The 17,827-nt window shown below is 43.2% G+C and overlaps 1 protein-coding gene across 7 annotated transcripts in view; it reads left to right on the top strand.

Annotated features, from left to right (window-relative positions):
* LOC113929810 (synuclein alpha interacting protein) overlaps positions 1 to 17,827 on the top strand; it is a 155,260-nt gene that overhangs the window by 65,074 nt on the left and 72,359 nt on the right. For 4 of the 7 annotated variants that reach the window (XM_027606979.2, XM_027606980.2, XM_027606981.2 and 1 more), the window contains exon 2: positions 14,904 to 15,007. In XM_027606979.2, the coding sequence (XP_027462780.1) occupies positions 14,951 to 15,007 (57 nt within the window). In that variant the 5' untranslated portion in view covers positions 14,904 to 14,950. Of the gene's footprint in view, positions 1 to 14,299; positions 14,425 to 14,903; positions 15,008 to 15,749; positions 15,756 to 17,827 lie in introns of those variants that run through there. The other 3 variants (XM_027606978.2, XM_027606984.2, XM_027606985.2) reach the window with 2 other exon arrangements.

The raw sequence follows: 17,827 nt of genomic DNA on the forward strand, positions 1-17,827 counted from the left end.
TACTTTAATGTATGCTAGTTCTCCGGTGTAGAAATAACCCTGAAGGGGAAAAAAAATGACACGTGTTTTACACTTTCACTCTAATGCAAAGGAGCATATTACATGTTTGCTAATCCTTTGAAAAACAAAAAATGTTTACATAAGCCTTTATTTTGGGGGGGGGAGATGTTTATAAGACACTTTTTTACCCTTAGCCCTCGGCTCTGAAAAGTCAGAGCTTCTATTAGCCATCAGTTGTTACTATTTGGGCATATTTGAGAAATGGCACCACTTAGACAGTTTCTTAATGTATTATCCCCAAGTCAAATCTCGAATTATGATTATAGTCTCATGATTAAGTTTCGTCTGTTTAGGGTGGTTCTTCCTTGCTCTCCAAATTCATTCCAGGTGGTCACTGTGCCTCTTTAAACAGGGTTGTGGGGGTGGGGTTGACAGCCTTTCTCTGTTCCAGTCAGGGAGCAGAGACTGGTGTGCAGAATATTTAGAGATCTTTATGGATCTGGAAGTCTAAGTGCCCAAAATGTGTAGCCTTGGAGGAGGGAGAACCATTATGGCCAAAAACCTGCATGACTTGTGTATTATAAACCTGAGGAAACTCTTCTCAAAAGGAGTTGCTCAGAGGCACTACGTGTTGGGTGTATCTACTGTAAATCCTTAGGGGAAGATGGAGAATAGTTCACAGAGAATCCATAGTCTGACAGCATGTGTGGAGACAGTGACTAAGAACCAGTGGCTTGAGAATCCATCATACGTGGCTTTGACTCCTGTCTCCATTACTCAATAGCTTTGAGCAATTTACTTTCTAGACTGGTCTTCTATTTACTCAGTGAAATGAGAATGATATTAAGTATTAAATAAGATTAAATTTATAAAGGAACCCGCCAACACAGTGTCTGGCTCGAATTGGTGTCAAATAAATGGTAGCAGGTGTGAGCATTATTATTGTGTTATTTCTGTTATTTTTATCAGTTATTTTTATCATTGTTATTATTACCAGCATCATAAGAAACTCAGGGGTGCCTGTTTGACGGAGTGTAAATAATGCTGAGGTAATGGATATGTTTTAGGGAAGAAAAAGGTGGTGTGGGGGTTCTGAGGTGGCTACCTGTCTTCGTAGCCAATTAGGGATAAGGGGTTTAATAGGAAGGGTCAGCCCCCCAAACACCACTCTCCCCCCCCCACCCCCTGGAAGCTTTCTTACCCACTAACGCTGCCGTAAACCTCTTACACGCATCCTTACTAAAGGAGTTGGTGTATACCAAATACCGATCTTATCCTGACATAGATAAAATATCTGCCCATCTCTTATCTCTTTGATCTGTATTTTTTGCTCGGGCCAGTGTTGTCCCAGTTTAGTAGAGATACAGGGAGAATACAATTCTCTCCCCTCACTGAAAGCCCTGATTTGTAGCATTTGATCATTGGCGTGGTGTCAGTACTCCCAGCATACCCAATGTCAAGCTCCCAACATGAAGCCAGTGAATACAGAGTTGGGAAGAGGTGTGCACAGTTGCTGAAGTGAGGGAAGGCTGCGTCCGGTACACCACTGAGGCAGACAGAGCATGAGCTAGGACAGTATAGAGTGGGATGCTTGGCAGCGCAACTTAGGAGCAAATACAGCAGAGGGAAAGTGGTTTGTCCCCAGCATGGAGCGTTATGATATACCTAGCCAACAGAATTCATCCAGAAAGTGAATTATGCCTGATTACTTGAGCGACGTGTTTCAGTGCTGTTTTTCTGTCCTTGCTCTGTTACTCTCCCAACATTCTTAGGACAGAAATCTTTTCCTAGTCCTCCGTGCACTGGGAGGTGGGGAGGTGGGAGGGTCCACTTAATCACTTCCAACTGTCTGAATGTTTCTTTAACCAGTAGTTGGGAAATTTGGTCATGGACATAATGCCCATGTTTATAAAAGTGTCCTCCTCCCCCCACCCCTACCTGCCTCCTTTCTCTCCCCGCCCCCTTCCCTCCCTCCCTTCCTTATTACCTTCCCTACTGTAATTGAGAGTATTTCCTAACATCTCCTTCATAAGTCAGCAATGCCATGAGATCTTCAGAATAGATAATAGTATTCCTGCTTTGTAAAAATGGTAGAGGTACTAGAAAACTGCCATACTTCATGAAGCTGCCTTGTTACAGTCACTGGTCATTGGTCGTTTTGTTACTTGGAAATCCTCACTATTATTGAGATACCCCACTTCTTTAATTTTTTTTTTTCCATGAGTGGAGACAGTAATTTCAACCACTGGCCACCTTTCCTTTGCAGTCCCAAGTTTAACGTCATTCTCGCCCCTATGGTTGTTGAAAACTGTACCACATGGTATCTAGGAAATTGCATTACGGTGGCTATAAAAAGATTTCCGAGAATTTTTAATTAAGTGAGGACACCTAGAACTTTTTCATCGTAGTTAAGTCCCCGGAGATGTTAAAACAGACTCCTCTTGGGAAGCTGTTCTGTTTTCAGCCGCCCATCACCGCTAGAGCCAGCAGGATGCTGTTACAGACCACCTCACAACTGTTAGGATGATAACAGTTGATGTTCTTCCACCAACCAGTTTTGTCAACCTCGTGGATTAAAAAACCCAGCTGTCCCTGCCAAGACGTTTTCCAAATGCCTAGTGACTGAACTGAAGAGAAGACATCTGCGATAACCAGTTGGTCATTGACCATGAAGCCGTCTGCCGGCGTGCTTGAGATCATCACTTGCACCACCCTAATCCTAGTGAGCGTGGCTGGAAATGTGTGTTTATTTTATTCCACAAGGAAATGTATCGCTGGACCTTTACAGACATCCTTTCTCCTGATTTTCAGCCTTGTGTTTGTCCATGTCCTGAAAAACTTGGTGGTGAACGTCATGAAAATTGTTTATTCTTCCGGTTTTGTGTTGGATTCCGCGGGCTGCAAAGTCGTGCACTTCACGGCCTCCCTGACCACCTCGCTGGCCATCTGGTTCATGTTACACTTTGCCTTGCTCTACCACCGGAAGCTTTACCGCACTGTCCACCCCTTGAGTGAGGCTCCCAACCCGGATCATCCGAAGTGTTCTTGGAGGGTGGTGTGTGCCCTTGGGGTTGCTGGGGTGGTGGCGTACCTCCCCATTTTACTCTGTGCTAGAAAATCAGAACACCACAGTGCCGGAAATGATACAGACCCCTCGTCTCCTAACAGGATTTATATGGATTGCCTCATTGACTTTGGAAACAGGCAGGTAGAGTTTTACTATGGGAAAATATTTTTAGTTCTGATTGATATTCTTCCTTTAGCCACCTTAGTCTTTGTCTGTTTCTGGATGTCTGTTCTCCTTTTGGAAAGAAAGAAAATGACATATGGTGACATCTGGATGGGAGATGATGATTCAGAAATTGAAATCCTTAGAGGGGCCAAGTTCAGCATCTTATTAATGTGGCTGATCACTCCACTTTGGATTTCTCACTTTATCTTAGTCTATTTCTTAAAAGACTTGGCAGCCTGTGTCTTTTTTCCAGCCGTTCTCACAGCACTATCTTCAGGCTTCTCAGCTCTGAGTCCTTTTCTGCTCATGTTGGTGAATTACAGAATGAAGTTGGTATCCTTCTGTGGTGCCAGAGAGGAAAAACCCACCCCTCCGCCTGCAAAGGTTATGCTCTCTCCTTACGCTTAATGGCAAAGACCTCAGTTTCTTTTTTTAATTAAGTTTTTACTTTAATTCCAGTATAGTAACATACAGTGTTCTATTAGTTTCAGGTGTACAATATCATGATCCAACAGGTCCATACATCACCTGGTGCTCCTCACAATAAGTGCTCTCCTTAATCCCCATCACCTATTTCACCCATCCCCCCATCTCCTCCCCCCCTGGTAACCATCAGTTTGGAGAACTTGCTTTTAATCTCTGGGAAACGGGCTCTGGCCTGGGAAGGTGCAGCTGAGGCTTCCCTAGCCCTCATCACTAGACAGTTTTTGCAGGGGGGCTCGAAGATCCCCTCCTCTCTGAAAACAGAGCTCCGGGGGAAATGGCAAGAAGATGACGTGAACACTAAAGTTATTAAAAGCTGCAGGAAAACAGTCATCACAACTTTTGTCACTGGGGACAGTACCGAGATTTTGAATGTAGAAATTCCAAAGTGACTGAACAAGGGTCACAGTCTGGAAATAAACTCCACGTAACAAATAATATATTAAGTATTTACTCTGTGCCAGGTGTTGTATTCGAAAACAGCATGTTGTTGAAACTGAGGATAATAACTTTCTAGCTGAATTGCTAACGGTACTTGACACCAATCTTGTGTTTTCATCTTAAGTTTTTTCTTAACATGCTTTGCCCCACGTTGAAAATCATTCATTAAGTATGCAGTGTTCAGTTTTGCACTGTTAGTCATAGTACCTCATCTAACTGGGAAGCAGATTGCATTCATTTTCCTTTCTCTAAGTGTCTTTAGTAAATTAGGGATAGATGAAAGCATTGGATCAAAGAATTAGTGCTTGCTTAATCATGCTCTGCGTGTATGCATAGATGTGCAAATATTTGGTTACTGAACTGTGCTTGTTTAATTACCTACATATCAAACTATACTCTTCTTCAGAAAAAGGAGCCATTTATGTTATAGTTTATTTCCCCTTTTGGTTATTAAGTCAGTACATTTTAATTGGAGGAATTGATGAAATCTCCATAGTAATCTGATTTCTGGATTTGGATTCAATAAAAATAAGCACATTATAATAATTATAACCATAAATAAAAATACATGACCAGGGGGTGCCTGGGTCGTTCAGTTGGTTAAGTGTCTGCCTTCGGCTCAGATCATGATCCCATGGTCCTGGGATAGAGCCCCCCCTTGGGCTCCCTGCTCAGCAGGACGTCTGCTTCTCCCTCTCCCTCTACCCCTCCTTCCTGCTTTACTTCTCTCTCTCTCTCTCAAATAAATAAATAAAATCTTAAAAAAAAATACATGGCCAGGATTTTATTTTTCACAGTTAGCCAGTGTAGCCATTTGGACTGCTTCAGATTCAGTGAGTAATTATTTTAAATATCTTATAATGCGTACATGTTGTATAAGCATTGGATTTTAAGCTAATTCTCATTAGATTCTTATATTTTTTCTTTCATTTTCCTTCTTTATTAGTAGACATGGGATTTATTATACTGTAGTTCTAGTGACTGGATATCCCTGTATTGAGATTCTTGCTCTAAAAAGGCTGCATCTAAAATTATAAACCTGGATCTCATTAACAGGAGAAACTTAGAACATCTTTGTTGCCATGAAGTGCTATGGAGAAAAGAAATTTTAAAGTAACCAAGGCCTAAATTTTGTAGGATTTTGTAGGCGGGCGTCTGTCCCTTGTATAGCACTGGGAATTAAAACAGACACACACACGGAGAGAGACTTAAGGCCTTCTCGTTTTCTGGGTGGTCTTCATGGGAAACACTTAGTGGAGTCCACAGAGGCAGTTTAATCAGAAGGGCACTAGGCATGGATCCTGTATAATGAAGTTAACATCTGTGGACATGGAGGATGCGGGGAAGAGGTCACCATCTTTTAATTAAGTGCAGATGTAGCCGGGGCTGGGATGAGCTATTGATCTTAGGTAGCAGCTCTCAAATGTGGTTCTGGGACCAGCAGATTCAGCATCACCTGGGAACTTGTGAGAAATGTAAATTCCCAGGCCTCTACCCAGGCCTATTGAATCAGAAACTCTTGGGGTTGGACCCAGCAATCTGCTTTAATAAGCTTTCTGGGGGATTCTCATGTGGGCTTAACTTTGAGAACACTGGCCTAAGGCTGCTTGGGAGTTTAATCTTTACAAACAGAGAAGTAGGAGAACACAGCCAAGATGGCCAACTCTTGATGGAGTCTTGAATGCTCTCCGTGCATATTGCTATTATGTCTACTTCTGTCTAAAAAGGGATTGAGATTGTCATCTGTGTTCCATACATTCTCAATAATAATTGCCAAGCAAATCCACTGTAGAAATCAAACAATCTTTGCAAAATCAGGAGTAAAGCATGACCACTTCAGGTGCGCCAAAAATTTGGAACTTGGATTTGGATAGTTTCCTGTACATAACGGAGTAAGGGATCCAGTTGCAAAATTATTCCATAGTTCCTTTCCAGAAGCCGGTGCAAGACGCAACTGGCTAAGGTCCAGGCTCAACTTCCCAGTGCTAGAAATGTTTCCTTTTTCTTCCCAGATATTTTCTTTTTGTTTGGGCCTCATTAGGTCATAGTTTTGTCCTTGTAGAATTGGTAAGTTTTCATCTACAACGGAGAGTAAATCATATTCTCACTGAATGAACAACATCCCAGTTCGCTTTTAAAAATTATTTTCTCTTTAACTCTCTTGCTCTCTCTCAACCTCCATATTTCCTTCACATTCCTTGTGGGATCAGGGGGCAGATAAGACAGGATTAGGAAGGTTCGACAGAGATTGTCATGGCAACACTGAGGAGAGGGGTCCGGATGGGTCAAGACTGTCCTGGTTCGGTGTTAGGGGTGTTCCCACTGCCATCTCAGACCACACAGAATCTTTGCGTTAGGAAGCCATCTCTTCCTCCTTGCAAATACAAGAGTCCCATCTTTTGCCCTCGAAGGATCCCTCCAGACCTCTAGATGAGCAATTTCTTGCTGGCATGGTTGTGATCTCATAAAGCAGCCTGTTCCATTTAAGCCCGCTCCAGTTGCCATTAGTAGGAAGACTGCTGAGATTGGTGTACCCAAAACTTCCTCTACGATCGACCCTTGGAGTCGAATCTTGCCTTTATGTGGTGGCTCTTTATGGTCATAGAGGGAGAGGAGATTCTCTTCTCCACATTAGATGTTTCCTTAGCTGTGCCACACAAGACAGCTTTCCAAACACCAACTGTCCTGACTTCCTTACTCTTCCTTGGTACATAACAGTTTGCCCCTGACCTTCATAAGAAGTGACATCCAGAACCAAATACAGTATACTATTTTTGTGTTTAGGGGCATGTCTCTATTTTTTTCTATTATACATTCTTTTGTCTTGTGAAGCTCCTGTATGGATTCTTTCCTTCCTCTTTCCAAAAAGAATTTTGAATAATAAATTTATTTTTTTAAAGATTTTATTTATTTATTTGGCAGCAAGAGACACAGTGAGAGAGGGAACACAGCAGAGGGGAGTGGGAGAGGGAGAAGCAGGCTTCCCGCTGAGCAGGGAGCCCAGTGCGGAACTCGATCCCAGGACCCTGGGACCATGACCTGAGCCGAAGGCAGACGCTTAACGACTGAGCCAACCAGGCACCCAATAAATTTATTTTAAATCTCTCTCTCTCTCTCACTCTCTCTCTCTCTCACACACACACAAACACACACACAAATTTAAAAGTGCCTCTTCCTCTAGGCTTAACTACTAAGGTCTTTTCAAGCTCTAAAGTCCTAGTATGAGTTGGTTCATGGTCAGCATTTAGATTTTAGAAATAAAAAGAATGCAAGAATTTTAAACTATAAGCAAGAGCTCAAAACTACCAAAAGACCAACCTTTGTAGGGGTTTGTCAGAGCAATTCAGATCTCCAGAATGAGGTTTTCCAGCCCACGGCTGTCTTACTTGCCTTTTTAATAAAACATAAGGAAAGGTGGTCAACATTTTCTTTGAAGATGAAGTCAAAGTATTATAAACCAACTGACTATGGAACATGATGTTTTATGGAACAGTTCAGGGACCTCTCTGGGTAAGGGATGTTAAGGTGCCCAAAGATCCATATACTTTTCTCTCATGATGATGATCATGCCTACCGTTTTTTCTATTGGGACTCTGCTGGAGAGGGGAAAGAGCAGTTTGCTTGGCATTACAGTTTGTAAGAACCCAAAGTGATACAATTAAGGACTAAGGATGTCTATGGAATTCTGACCCAGATGGCTCAAAGACATGCCCATGTTTCAGAGCAATCCAGAGGGCAAACTGGTAGAGTCCCAGAATTAGTGGGAAGTGGCTTGTCTGAGCTGCTTTTCTCCTACTTAGTTGTACTTAATTTGGGCCAGAACATTCCTATGTTTTCCTATCTGTGAAATAGAAAGGAAATAACTGTAAATCGTGATACACACACTCTACCTCCTCACAGAGTTGTAATAAAGTCAGATAAAAAATTAAAGGTGACTTGAAAAAATCAAATGGCCAAGCACTACTTTGACCCCTGCAGTTTGGGCAAGATGGAATAAAGGAGAAAAGCAAACTTAACATCAAAAGCCCTGGCTGTGTGTCTCTGAGGCAATTGCAGAACCTCTCTGAGCCTCAATTTCCTTATCTCCACCAAAGAAATTTTGAAGAAATTATGAAGGCTTTCAGAGCCTTTGTGAAACATAAATGGGAGACTGTATGTAGAAACACCTAGACCCTGGGTATAAAATTTGTTCCAGATCGGGCACCAGACCCAGATCCCAGTACAGAGCTTTGCTTCACCACTGTTTCTGTGGGCAGTCACACAGGAAGAACAACACCCCCTCCCTGGGAGCTGGAGCAGGGTCAATATGTTGTCTCTTGTTTGATAGCAAACTTTTACTTGTATTTTTTCCAAACAAGCTGGAAAATGTGATATTCCAAGAAAATGTGCTGTGTTTACACTCTGGCTTTGGAAATAATCCCCTGACCACGCCAGCTTACCACCCTGGCCTTCACCCTTCAAGACTCCTTCTTTGGAGCAAAAACAGCAGTAGGTACGAAATCAATGTTATTCCTCTTTCTGGAAGTTCTGCTTGAGCATTCTCAGCTGTCACCACTGCCTGGGACACCTCCCCCAGTCCTCCAGCTCCCCTCACCATGCACACCCTCGTCCCTCAGTGTTCAGCTTAGACCTCACCCCGTCCCAGGGAGATTGCCTCATCTCCAAATCTAGGTTGGGTGTCTCAGGCTCCTGTGGGTTCATTTCTCTTAGCAAGGACCACATTTTATTGTAATGGCTTGTTTTCTTAGCTCTGTCCCTTTGTACTCTATGTTCCATGCCAGTGTGGAGAATGTACATGCGAGGATAGTCCATACATGAAGAAGGGGATGAAATCTCCAGAGGTCGTGCTTTCCCCTTTACCCCTCGTGTGTACTTCTTGGCTCTCCTTCAGTTACCTCTTTCCAGTAGAAATGTCTTGCCTCTATCATTTTTCTGCTTCAGGACTAGGCATTTAGTGACTGCCATGCTTCTGGCCCCTGTTGAATCAAAGAGTAAAAGAAACCAAATCTAACATTTGGAATGAGCTGCTTCCTTGCCAGCCAAGCTACTGAGCCAACTGGGGACGACATTTCATATATTTCACTTTTTTCCACCCATGCCTTCCAGTACTTAGTTGGTGATTTTTTTTTTTTTTTTTTGGAGCTCTTGTTATATTAAAGGCAGTAAGTCCAGTATCTGTGTGCAAGCTTGCAAACTGAAAATGTATCCCAGTACAGATTTGGCTCTTTGTGTGTGTGTGTGTGTGTGTGTGTTTGCGCGCGCACACGCGCATACATGAGCATGCACACAGGGGTGTAGGATGCTGTGTTTTCCCAAGTGCTGGTGAATTAAAGAACAAAGAAAGAAGCTGTAATGCATATCAGTTGAGGTTACCTCATCACCGAAAGTACTCTGCTCATTTATTTTGACAAGCCCAACTTAGGTTTAATTACCAGGCCTTCGTAGGCAACTGGTAAATGGAGCAATAGCGACTTTGGCAGGAAAGGAGAGATGTGTGTAACATGAGCCTTCAGAGTGAGTCTATGCTGACTCCTTGTAAAAGGGAGTGAGGCAATTCGTTTTGAGAAAAATTTCAGTAGAGCAATTTAGGTAATGTGTGACTGTAGTCACAAATCCGTGAGCCTTTTATGAGCCAAGCATGCCAGAATGTGTACATTGAGTGGAGCTTCTCACAGAAATTTTGTTGGCCATTTCAAGCTTTTTCCACTTGATGATGCCATTAGCCAACAGATTTTTGGAAGTCTTCATTTGGAATTATTTTTAGCGTCAATTTTTAAGTCGCAACAAAAACATCAGAAATATCACCTGAAGATAAGCATAATACTAGAGTGGGGGAAGGCTATTTTTTTTAAATTGCTTGCTTCCTTTTTATTATCCAGTTGGACTCTTCGTTATTTTGAGCTCTTTTCCCAGACTGAATTTTCCCTCGAAGGAAGCAGTTGGGCAATCACTGAGGTCCCTTATGAGAAGGTGACATGGTGTTGATAGACCCATTAGGGCTATGAGCCCCTTCTGTACACTTTAATAGGCACTGGAGGGACTTCTGTTTTTGGCAGTTTATCAAAACTCCATGAAAGTAGAAAAAAATCCTACAGACTTTGTGTACAGTTGGTGCTCATTATGTTGTCCTTTATCTCCTCTAGCTGAGCATCCACTCGGAGCTTGGATGGAGTTTCTCCCGATACCTCGGGCACACCAAAAGAAGGGGAGACTATGTCACCAACAGCTTCTAGACAGCATATAGGTCCCAGCCACCTAGCCCTGTGTCCACACACTCTAATTTTTCCTTCTTTTCCTTCCTATAAATTTTCCTACTGAAATTGGTAGCATTTAACCATTAGAAAATATTTTCTTTACCTTTCTCTACTTTCCCACTAGCTTCCATCTTCATCTCTCCCCACCCTTAAAAAAAATTAAACACAGAACATACCTGCCTGAGTGAATAACAAATTAAAAATTGCTAACCTCCATGAAGAGAAAGGAAAAGCTCAGCTGAACTCGAAATGGAATGATTTCAGTCAGTCAACAGTATCTAAGGTAGACAGATCTTGTAAGAGGTATATTGGGGTGAAAGGGGACAGTAATACAAAAGAAAGTCCTTGGGACCTCAGAGAACCTGGGACAAGTGACTGTAGCTTGTAGGGTCAGGGCTGATGGGGACGGGGTGCTACAAATTTATAAATGAGTGGGCTTTGAGATCTCAAAGGGGCCCAAGGCCAACTATGAAGCCTAGCAATAAAAATCTCATGTAAAAGTATTTTTCACTGACGTGTGAACCCGCTCTTGTCGGCCCTGTGTAAAGTTAGCCCTCTTGTGTCCAAGCTGCTAGTCTGGCCAGATGGTGGATAGCCTTGGTTTTCCTCTGGGCTTGCACTTGACACAGCTTGTGCCCTTCCCTCTGGTCGCAACAGCAAAGTGGCACCACATCAATCTACAGCAGCAATCACAACAAAGCAAGAACCCTTCCTTCCTCCAGTTGTACAGTGAAGGAAACCTAATCCCCACCTTGCGACATTTGATGACGTGTGTGAAGGTTTTCTTTTTCTAGTCCTAGGAGAGAAAATGGAGGCTTTGTGAAACTACAAATTATAACAAGCTGGTAATTTATGTGTAAGAAATTTTTTTGTTGCTGTTGTGGCATGAGAATTTAAAACAATCTTAGAATACAAATTTGATCTTGGAATACAAATGAAGTAAACAGTGTTTGGCAGGAGGCACCCGTACCAAAAAGGGGGTGGGGGGTGATGGGACTTATTGTTTAATGCTGAATTCCTTTGACGGATCAAACACTCACATGCCCCCAGGGCCAGGCAGGGCTTCTCAGGGAGGGGAGCTGAAGAAGGGGAGCTGGTGAACTGGGGAGCACATGCCTGTCCATGAGGCAGCTTAGCTCCAGCCAATTGTTGTCATGGGGAATGCGGATCTGTGTTGGCCAGAGCCTCAGATATTTTTAAAGCAAAGCCAGAAATCCAGAATTTTATGTGAAATCACCCAAGGTCTACAAATTGGCAACTCACTCCATTCTTTAAAAAACACTGCTAGGGCCAGACACATCACATCTGTGGGCCAGACTCTGCTCATGGGCCTCCGGTGTATGCCCTCTGTAGCTGTGTATTCCCTTAGAGCATGTGGTCAGGAAAGAGGACCCTCTGGTTTCCATTGTGGGCTGGCGTGGGGGACGCAGGATGGTGCCACTAGGGCAGGATGAGAAAACCACCGGCAGCCTGGCTCAGTTTCCTTATCATGTTGGATGATTTTCAGCCCCTGCTCCCAGCTGACCTCATCCCTTCCCCCATTCCTCCGGAGGGAGTGCCCCTGCATGCCAGGTGCCCCATGCAAGGGCAGATGTGGAGGCAATGTAATGACCCCTGGGACAGCTGTGGTCTCACTCTCTACTGAAAAGGAGCAATGAATATCGGGAATGTGGCTGGATTGGTGAACCATGGGGATTTCTGCACTTTATAACTGAGGAGGTAACACTTCTAAAGTGGCACCTTGAAAGAGGGAAACCCTGAAACCTGACAAGAGGAATTGGGTGGTAGAGAGAATAAGGCATCGTAAGGAGATGGACGCATGTGGAAGCCCATTAGGAGGAGAGGAGGGTCCTGGACTCCTTGGGCCCCTTCATCTGAGGCTGGACCACCCAGCCCACTGAGATAAATATGGGCAGTGGCCCAGCTCTTCCCGTCATGAGCTGGAACTGTTGTAACTCTTGTGTTCTGGCCTATGGAATAAAGAATCTCACTACCTTTTCCAAGTCTAACCAGGAAAATCGTCTGCTTCAGTGTCATGCTTTATATTATCCACTGGCTATGTCCTGTTAGAATAGCTGAACTAGAGTGGATATTGCTGAATATATCATCAGAACACCTCAAACAGGGGCTCGATGAGTACTTGTGAATTTGCTTCATTAAGACGTGTCCATGTGTATTTTATGTTTAGTCTGTATGTCTTATATTTAAAGATGTGCTCGATCCCCAGTCTTGAAACATGTTTTCCTGATTCATGTTCTCATGAATCCATGCTTCTGGTGATATTGGTTTTGTCTGCACCCCATCCTGACACCCACTATCATCTTGTGTTCACCAAGGCCACAGGAATAGAATCTGTAGGTGAACAATTCAACCTGGAGTACAGATGTAGTGAAAAGAAACTAGATTCGAAGAAAGTCTGTCAGCTGACGAGCTAGAATCCAAATAGTCTGGATTGTCTCAGAATCCACCAGAATGGAAGAGAAAGTTACTTTGTGTAATTTGCAAGTATGAATGTGCATTATTTTCCTCTGAAAATCTTTGTGAGGATTAGAGGAAAGGTGACATATTTTTGTACCAAGCAATTTGCTTAAGAACCTCTTTTTAGATTTCTGTAAATAATAAAATTTCTAGATATATTTAGAGAGAGAGAGAATATATAACAAATACAATAATAGATATTTAAATATATAATAACACATATCAATATTTATTATTTATTGGTATGATTAATGTAATTATTGTATAATTATTAATATGGTAATTTTATATATAATATGTAACCTTGATATATAATATTATATATATATAACAAATAAATTGATTTTCTCTTCATTTTAAACCTTAATGTGATTTGAGAAGAAATCACTTTTTTTTTTTTTTTTTTTAGAGAGGGAGAGAGGGGAGGAAGGGGCAGAAAGAGAATCTTAAGCAGTCTGTAAGCCCAGTGTGGAGCCCGACACAGGGCTCGATCTCACAACCCTGAGATCATGACCTGAGCCAAAATCAGGAGTCAGATGCTCAACTGACTGAGCCACTCAGGCGCCCCCAGAAGAAATTTTAATGTTTATTCTAAATGGATAATCTCATTTGAACATGGTAGTAGGCTCCCAATCCTTTCTTGGTTCAACCCTGTATGCACTATAATTAAAAATATGCAAAAATGGTATATGCATGTGGGATGAGAAGGAGAGGAAACACTGGAAATTAAATCAACTGATGGTTTTGAGGTATGGGTGGCAAGTGATTTTTTTTCCCCATTTATTGTAATTAAGCAATTTGTGTAGCTTAAAAAAAGACAAGTTCTCAAAATGGGAAAGCAAGGCCTCCAAAGTAAGAGTTTCGTTTTCAAAAAGAGTCATTTTTACACTCTTGATCTTATATCACTTAAACCCCCTTTCCTCATTAATTAAACCCATTTTCATCAGCCTAGACTTATTTTCACTTCCCAATAACGTATTCCTTAGTCTTCTTATTTCTTGGCCTCATCAAGATAACCCCTTGATTAGAGAACCGAAAGAGGAGAGAATACATTATTTCAGAGGCTCAAGTCTGAATACATAGGACAGTTTCTATAATAAGAAAGACAAGTAAAAAATAAATAAATAAATAAGAAAGACAAGTTCCGGGAAAGGGGATCTCGTTTGCTCTCAGAGTCGGCTCTGCGGGAGACGCTGTGCGCTCAGGCACTACCCGGAGATCTATATTTCTGTTCTTGACATCTTTAGGTACCACTGCCACCGCCAATGGTGATGATGATAAGTGATGGGAAAGCGAACTGCGAGGTGATGTATCTTCCTTGACAGATTTAAAGGATTGCCACGGGCAGCCCCGAGGCAAGTGCTGACTGAGGACATTCTGGCGCCTGCGTCAGGTCACTGTGGCACCGTCAGGCAAAGCTGTGAGAAGCCCGAGCCAGGCGGAAACCCTGTGGTTTACATCTATGCCTGGATCCTGTTTTGGGGGAAGGGTGAACTGGACATTGTCCTCCAACGTCTGAAGTAGCCATTACTCTTGGTTAGTTGGTCTCTGTCTTGTAGTTGGGTTATTTCCATGGCGAGCCAGGATTTACTGCTCCACGCATGGCTTCCAGGGATATGCCTGCCGTAAACAGTGGAATATGGTGAATACCCTAAGATTTTGAGGCTTGCTCCCCATCCCCAAAGCCCTGCTTTCCCCCAGGGTATGGTAAGTGCAAGGTGCGGTCAGTCCTAATATTGGTCCCTGGGGAAGCGGCTGACCTGAGTTACTGTCCTGGCAAAAAAATAAGGAAACAGATGAAGCAAAGCAAAGGAACTTGGGTGCTCCCTGAGGAGCCTGAGGAGCTGAAAAGCCAGGCTGGGCCATCAAAGAGGGAACATGGGCTCCAAGGTAGCACTAGCACCCATTTACCCTGCTCATTTTTGTTTGTTTAAATATAGATGGGAGTTTGAGTTATAAAACAGCTAACCCTTTTGCTTTTTTTTTTTTTTTCTTTTTGCCTCTGTCTTTTCCAGGGCTTTTATAAGTATTTGACTTTACTCAAAATGTGCAAAGAGGAATAATGGAAGCGCCTGAATACCTTGATTTGGATGAGATTGACTTCAGTGATGATATATCCGTAAGTAGCCCTTCTTGCAAGTGACACTTCAGGGAATTCTGCCTTCACCTCCATGGGCCGCTTTATTGTAATCTGTATATCCTAAACTCTCCCAGTCGTACTGAGCAGTTGACAGCAGAAACCCTGTGTGGCAGACAAAGTGGGGTTTCGGGGTCTCCTGGACCAAGAAGTGAATCTCACTTGATGGTGTGTATGGTGGGGGAGGGGTTTGGCCTCGCTGAGCCTCCCCTTCCTAATCTGTTTCCTTGTTGCCAAAATTATTCACTGAGTGAATGTATAAAGTGCCTGTGTATAGCACACGATTAACCCTATCAGGGATAATTCCCTTTATGTGATGGGCTTTGCCACGGCCAGCATTCTCTGGCGTTCCCAAGGACACGGATGGCCAAGTTATTAACTGATGAACAATAAGAGGAATCCTCCCAATCCCTGTGGGGTCAAAGCACAGGTTGGATGCTCTGGGGGAATACTGAGAACGAGTCATGCGTTGATAAGGACTGGACCAGCTGCCCTCTGAGGGCCCTGCTTAATCCTGTAAAGCTGTGGGCCCATGAGCTGCTTCGTTCCCACGACAGCCGCCAACTTCCTGCTGCCTCCCGCTTCCCTCACGGTGGCTCTGATGGGTCATCCGTACGTAGCCTGCGTAGAGCTGATTGTGACGTACCCCGGGCCACACGATCAGTTCTGCCACAGAGCCAACCGGCAGCCATGTTGGCTCCTCAGCCCCCCGCCAAACTGAGCTCTCCGAGTATGTGAAGAGAAGGTTGCTGTTTCTGAGCTAGCCATCTAACTTTTCTTCCCAGCACCTCTAGGGTCACAACTTCCCACGCTATTTTCATCACTCTCTCAGGGCATGTAGCTTTGGGTCACTGCTAGAAATGGTCTCAAAAAGATAAGCTCTTTTCACACACCTCTGGCGAGGGAGTTACTTCTCTACTGCGCGGTTCACTTTGAAGTAAAATTTGCATACAGTATGCCAGCACTGGATTACTAGGGCGAGTTTGATTAATGATCTGCTTTATACAACCTTGAATGAGTGCTTGTGTACCCGGGGAATGTGAATTCAGCCTCTCCCTATCCTCGCTTCCAGACAATCTTTATTAATCCTCGTTAAGACCCACGTGAAGTGACTTTCTTCCTTTCCACAGTTTCTTTTTGTCTCTTCTCTTCTCTCTCTTTTTAAGCTACTATACTTAAAAGTGTTCAGAGCATGGTTCTTTCATGGCACTCACCTCGAGGTATTTTGAGCTGAGTGGGGAGAAGCAAGGAGAGAATCACGTGGGGAGGTGGAGGGAGTGTGGAAACCGTCTGAAAAGGGGAAACGGGCATTATGATGAGGAGTTGAGGGCAGCGCTCTTAGCTTTGATGAAGCTGCATTTTAAGAGCATAGGCTTTGGAAGGGAGCTCCAGCCTCGCTCTGACCTTTGCTGACTACAGCACAGTAACTTCTCCTCTCCAAGATACCCACCTAACTTTTAAGGTTGTTTTGAGCATTGAGTAACCGGATAAAATACATGGAGCACTTAGCTTGGCATACAGTAAGTTGCTCTTAAAGTAGCTTGTGTTATTATTTCAGTGAATAATAGCAATAATGTTTATATGACCAACGGTGAAGAAAGAACTCAAGGGGAAAAAAAACAGGCATTATGTCAGGACATTTTTTTTTTTTAATACAATAGAGTGTTTGTACTTACAGAAGAATCATCTGGCAGCAGCCTATAATTTTGATGAATTAGGGATCTCCGCTTGGAAGATAATAAAGCGCATTAGGCAATAGCCGGCGCTGTTTAGCAAATCGGGGATACCGGATTATGTAAGAGGTCGCGTTTCAACAACTTGACCACTCAGAAACATAAATAAAGATTGCCCATCTGTAATTGTGTGGCTGCACTCAAGCCTTCCCAGCCCCTTTAAATAGGTTTCTATTGTTTGGATCTTTAACCTGCCCTTACGCTTAAATCAGAAGGGAGAAAAAAAAATGGCAGCACGTAGAAAGGTTGAAACGGTAATGGCGCACATATACTGAGCGCTCACTCGGGCAGAGGCATTATCTTGTTTAATCCTCAAACAATCCTGTGAGGCAGGAATTTCTCATGATTTAAGTTTTATAGATGAGCAAACCAAAGCAGGGGAGGTATTACCCATCTTGTCCAGGGCCACCCAGCTCCTTGGGAGCACTCTGTCTCTGAAATACCTGTTCTGGGCCCAGTACTTGACTGACTCTCCAGATGAATATAGTCTACTGCAGTGGTCCTTGTCAGGGTTGATTTTACCCACACCCCAGGGAATCATTTGGCAATGCCTGGAGCCATTTTTGGTTGTTATGGTTGGGGAAGGGTCCCACTGGCATCTAGTAGGTAGACACCAAAGATGCTTCTGAACAACCTAAAATGCACAGGAAAATCCCCTGCAACAAAGAACTCCCTGACCTAACATGTTGGTCGTACTGAGGCTAAGCCATCCTGTATCTTTTTTTAAACCACATGAAATGAAAGAAGCTGTAATATGGCAACCTCTATAACATGGCAGATTATTTTATAATAGTTCCGTCAGATCCAGGTTCAGTCCTTAAATGTGCCAGAATTGTATTGTTCTTAGATAATAACTTCTTGGGGAAAGCAGTGGTGACCCCTTTAATGTTGAAATGATTGTTCTCAGCCTCTTTAGGTAAACCAGGAGCAGTAAATGTTACAACTGCTTTAAGAGCCAAATGGAAGCTATTTGGATGCTGACATTTAAAAATGAAGATGTGTTCAACTTGTTAATTCACTGGCGTAAAAAGAATGTAGTCAGTCCCCCATAAGCACTTCACTTATGGGG

Source organism: Zalophus californianus, chromosome 5, assembly GCF_009762305.2.
Source record: "Zalophus californianus isolate mZalCal1 chromosome 5, mZalCal1.pri.v2, whole genome shotgun sequence".
In the NCBI taxonomy this organism is placed as follows: domain Eukaryota; kingdom Metazoa; phylum Chordata; class Mammalia; order Carnivora; family Otariidae; genus Zalophus; species Zalophus californianus.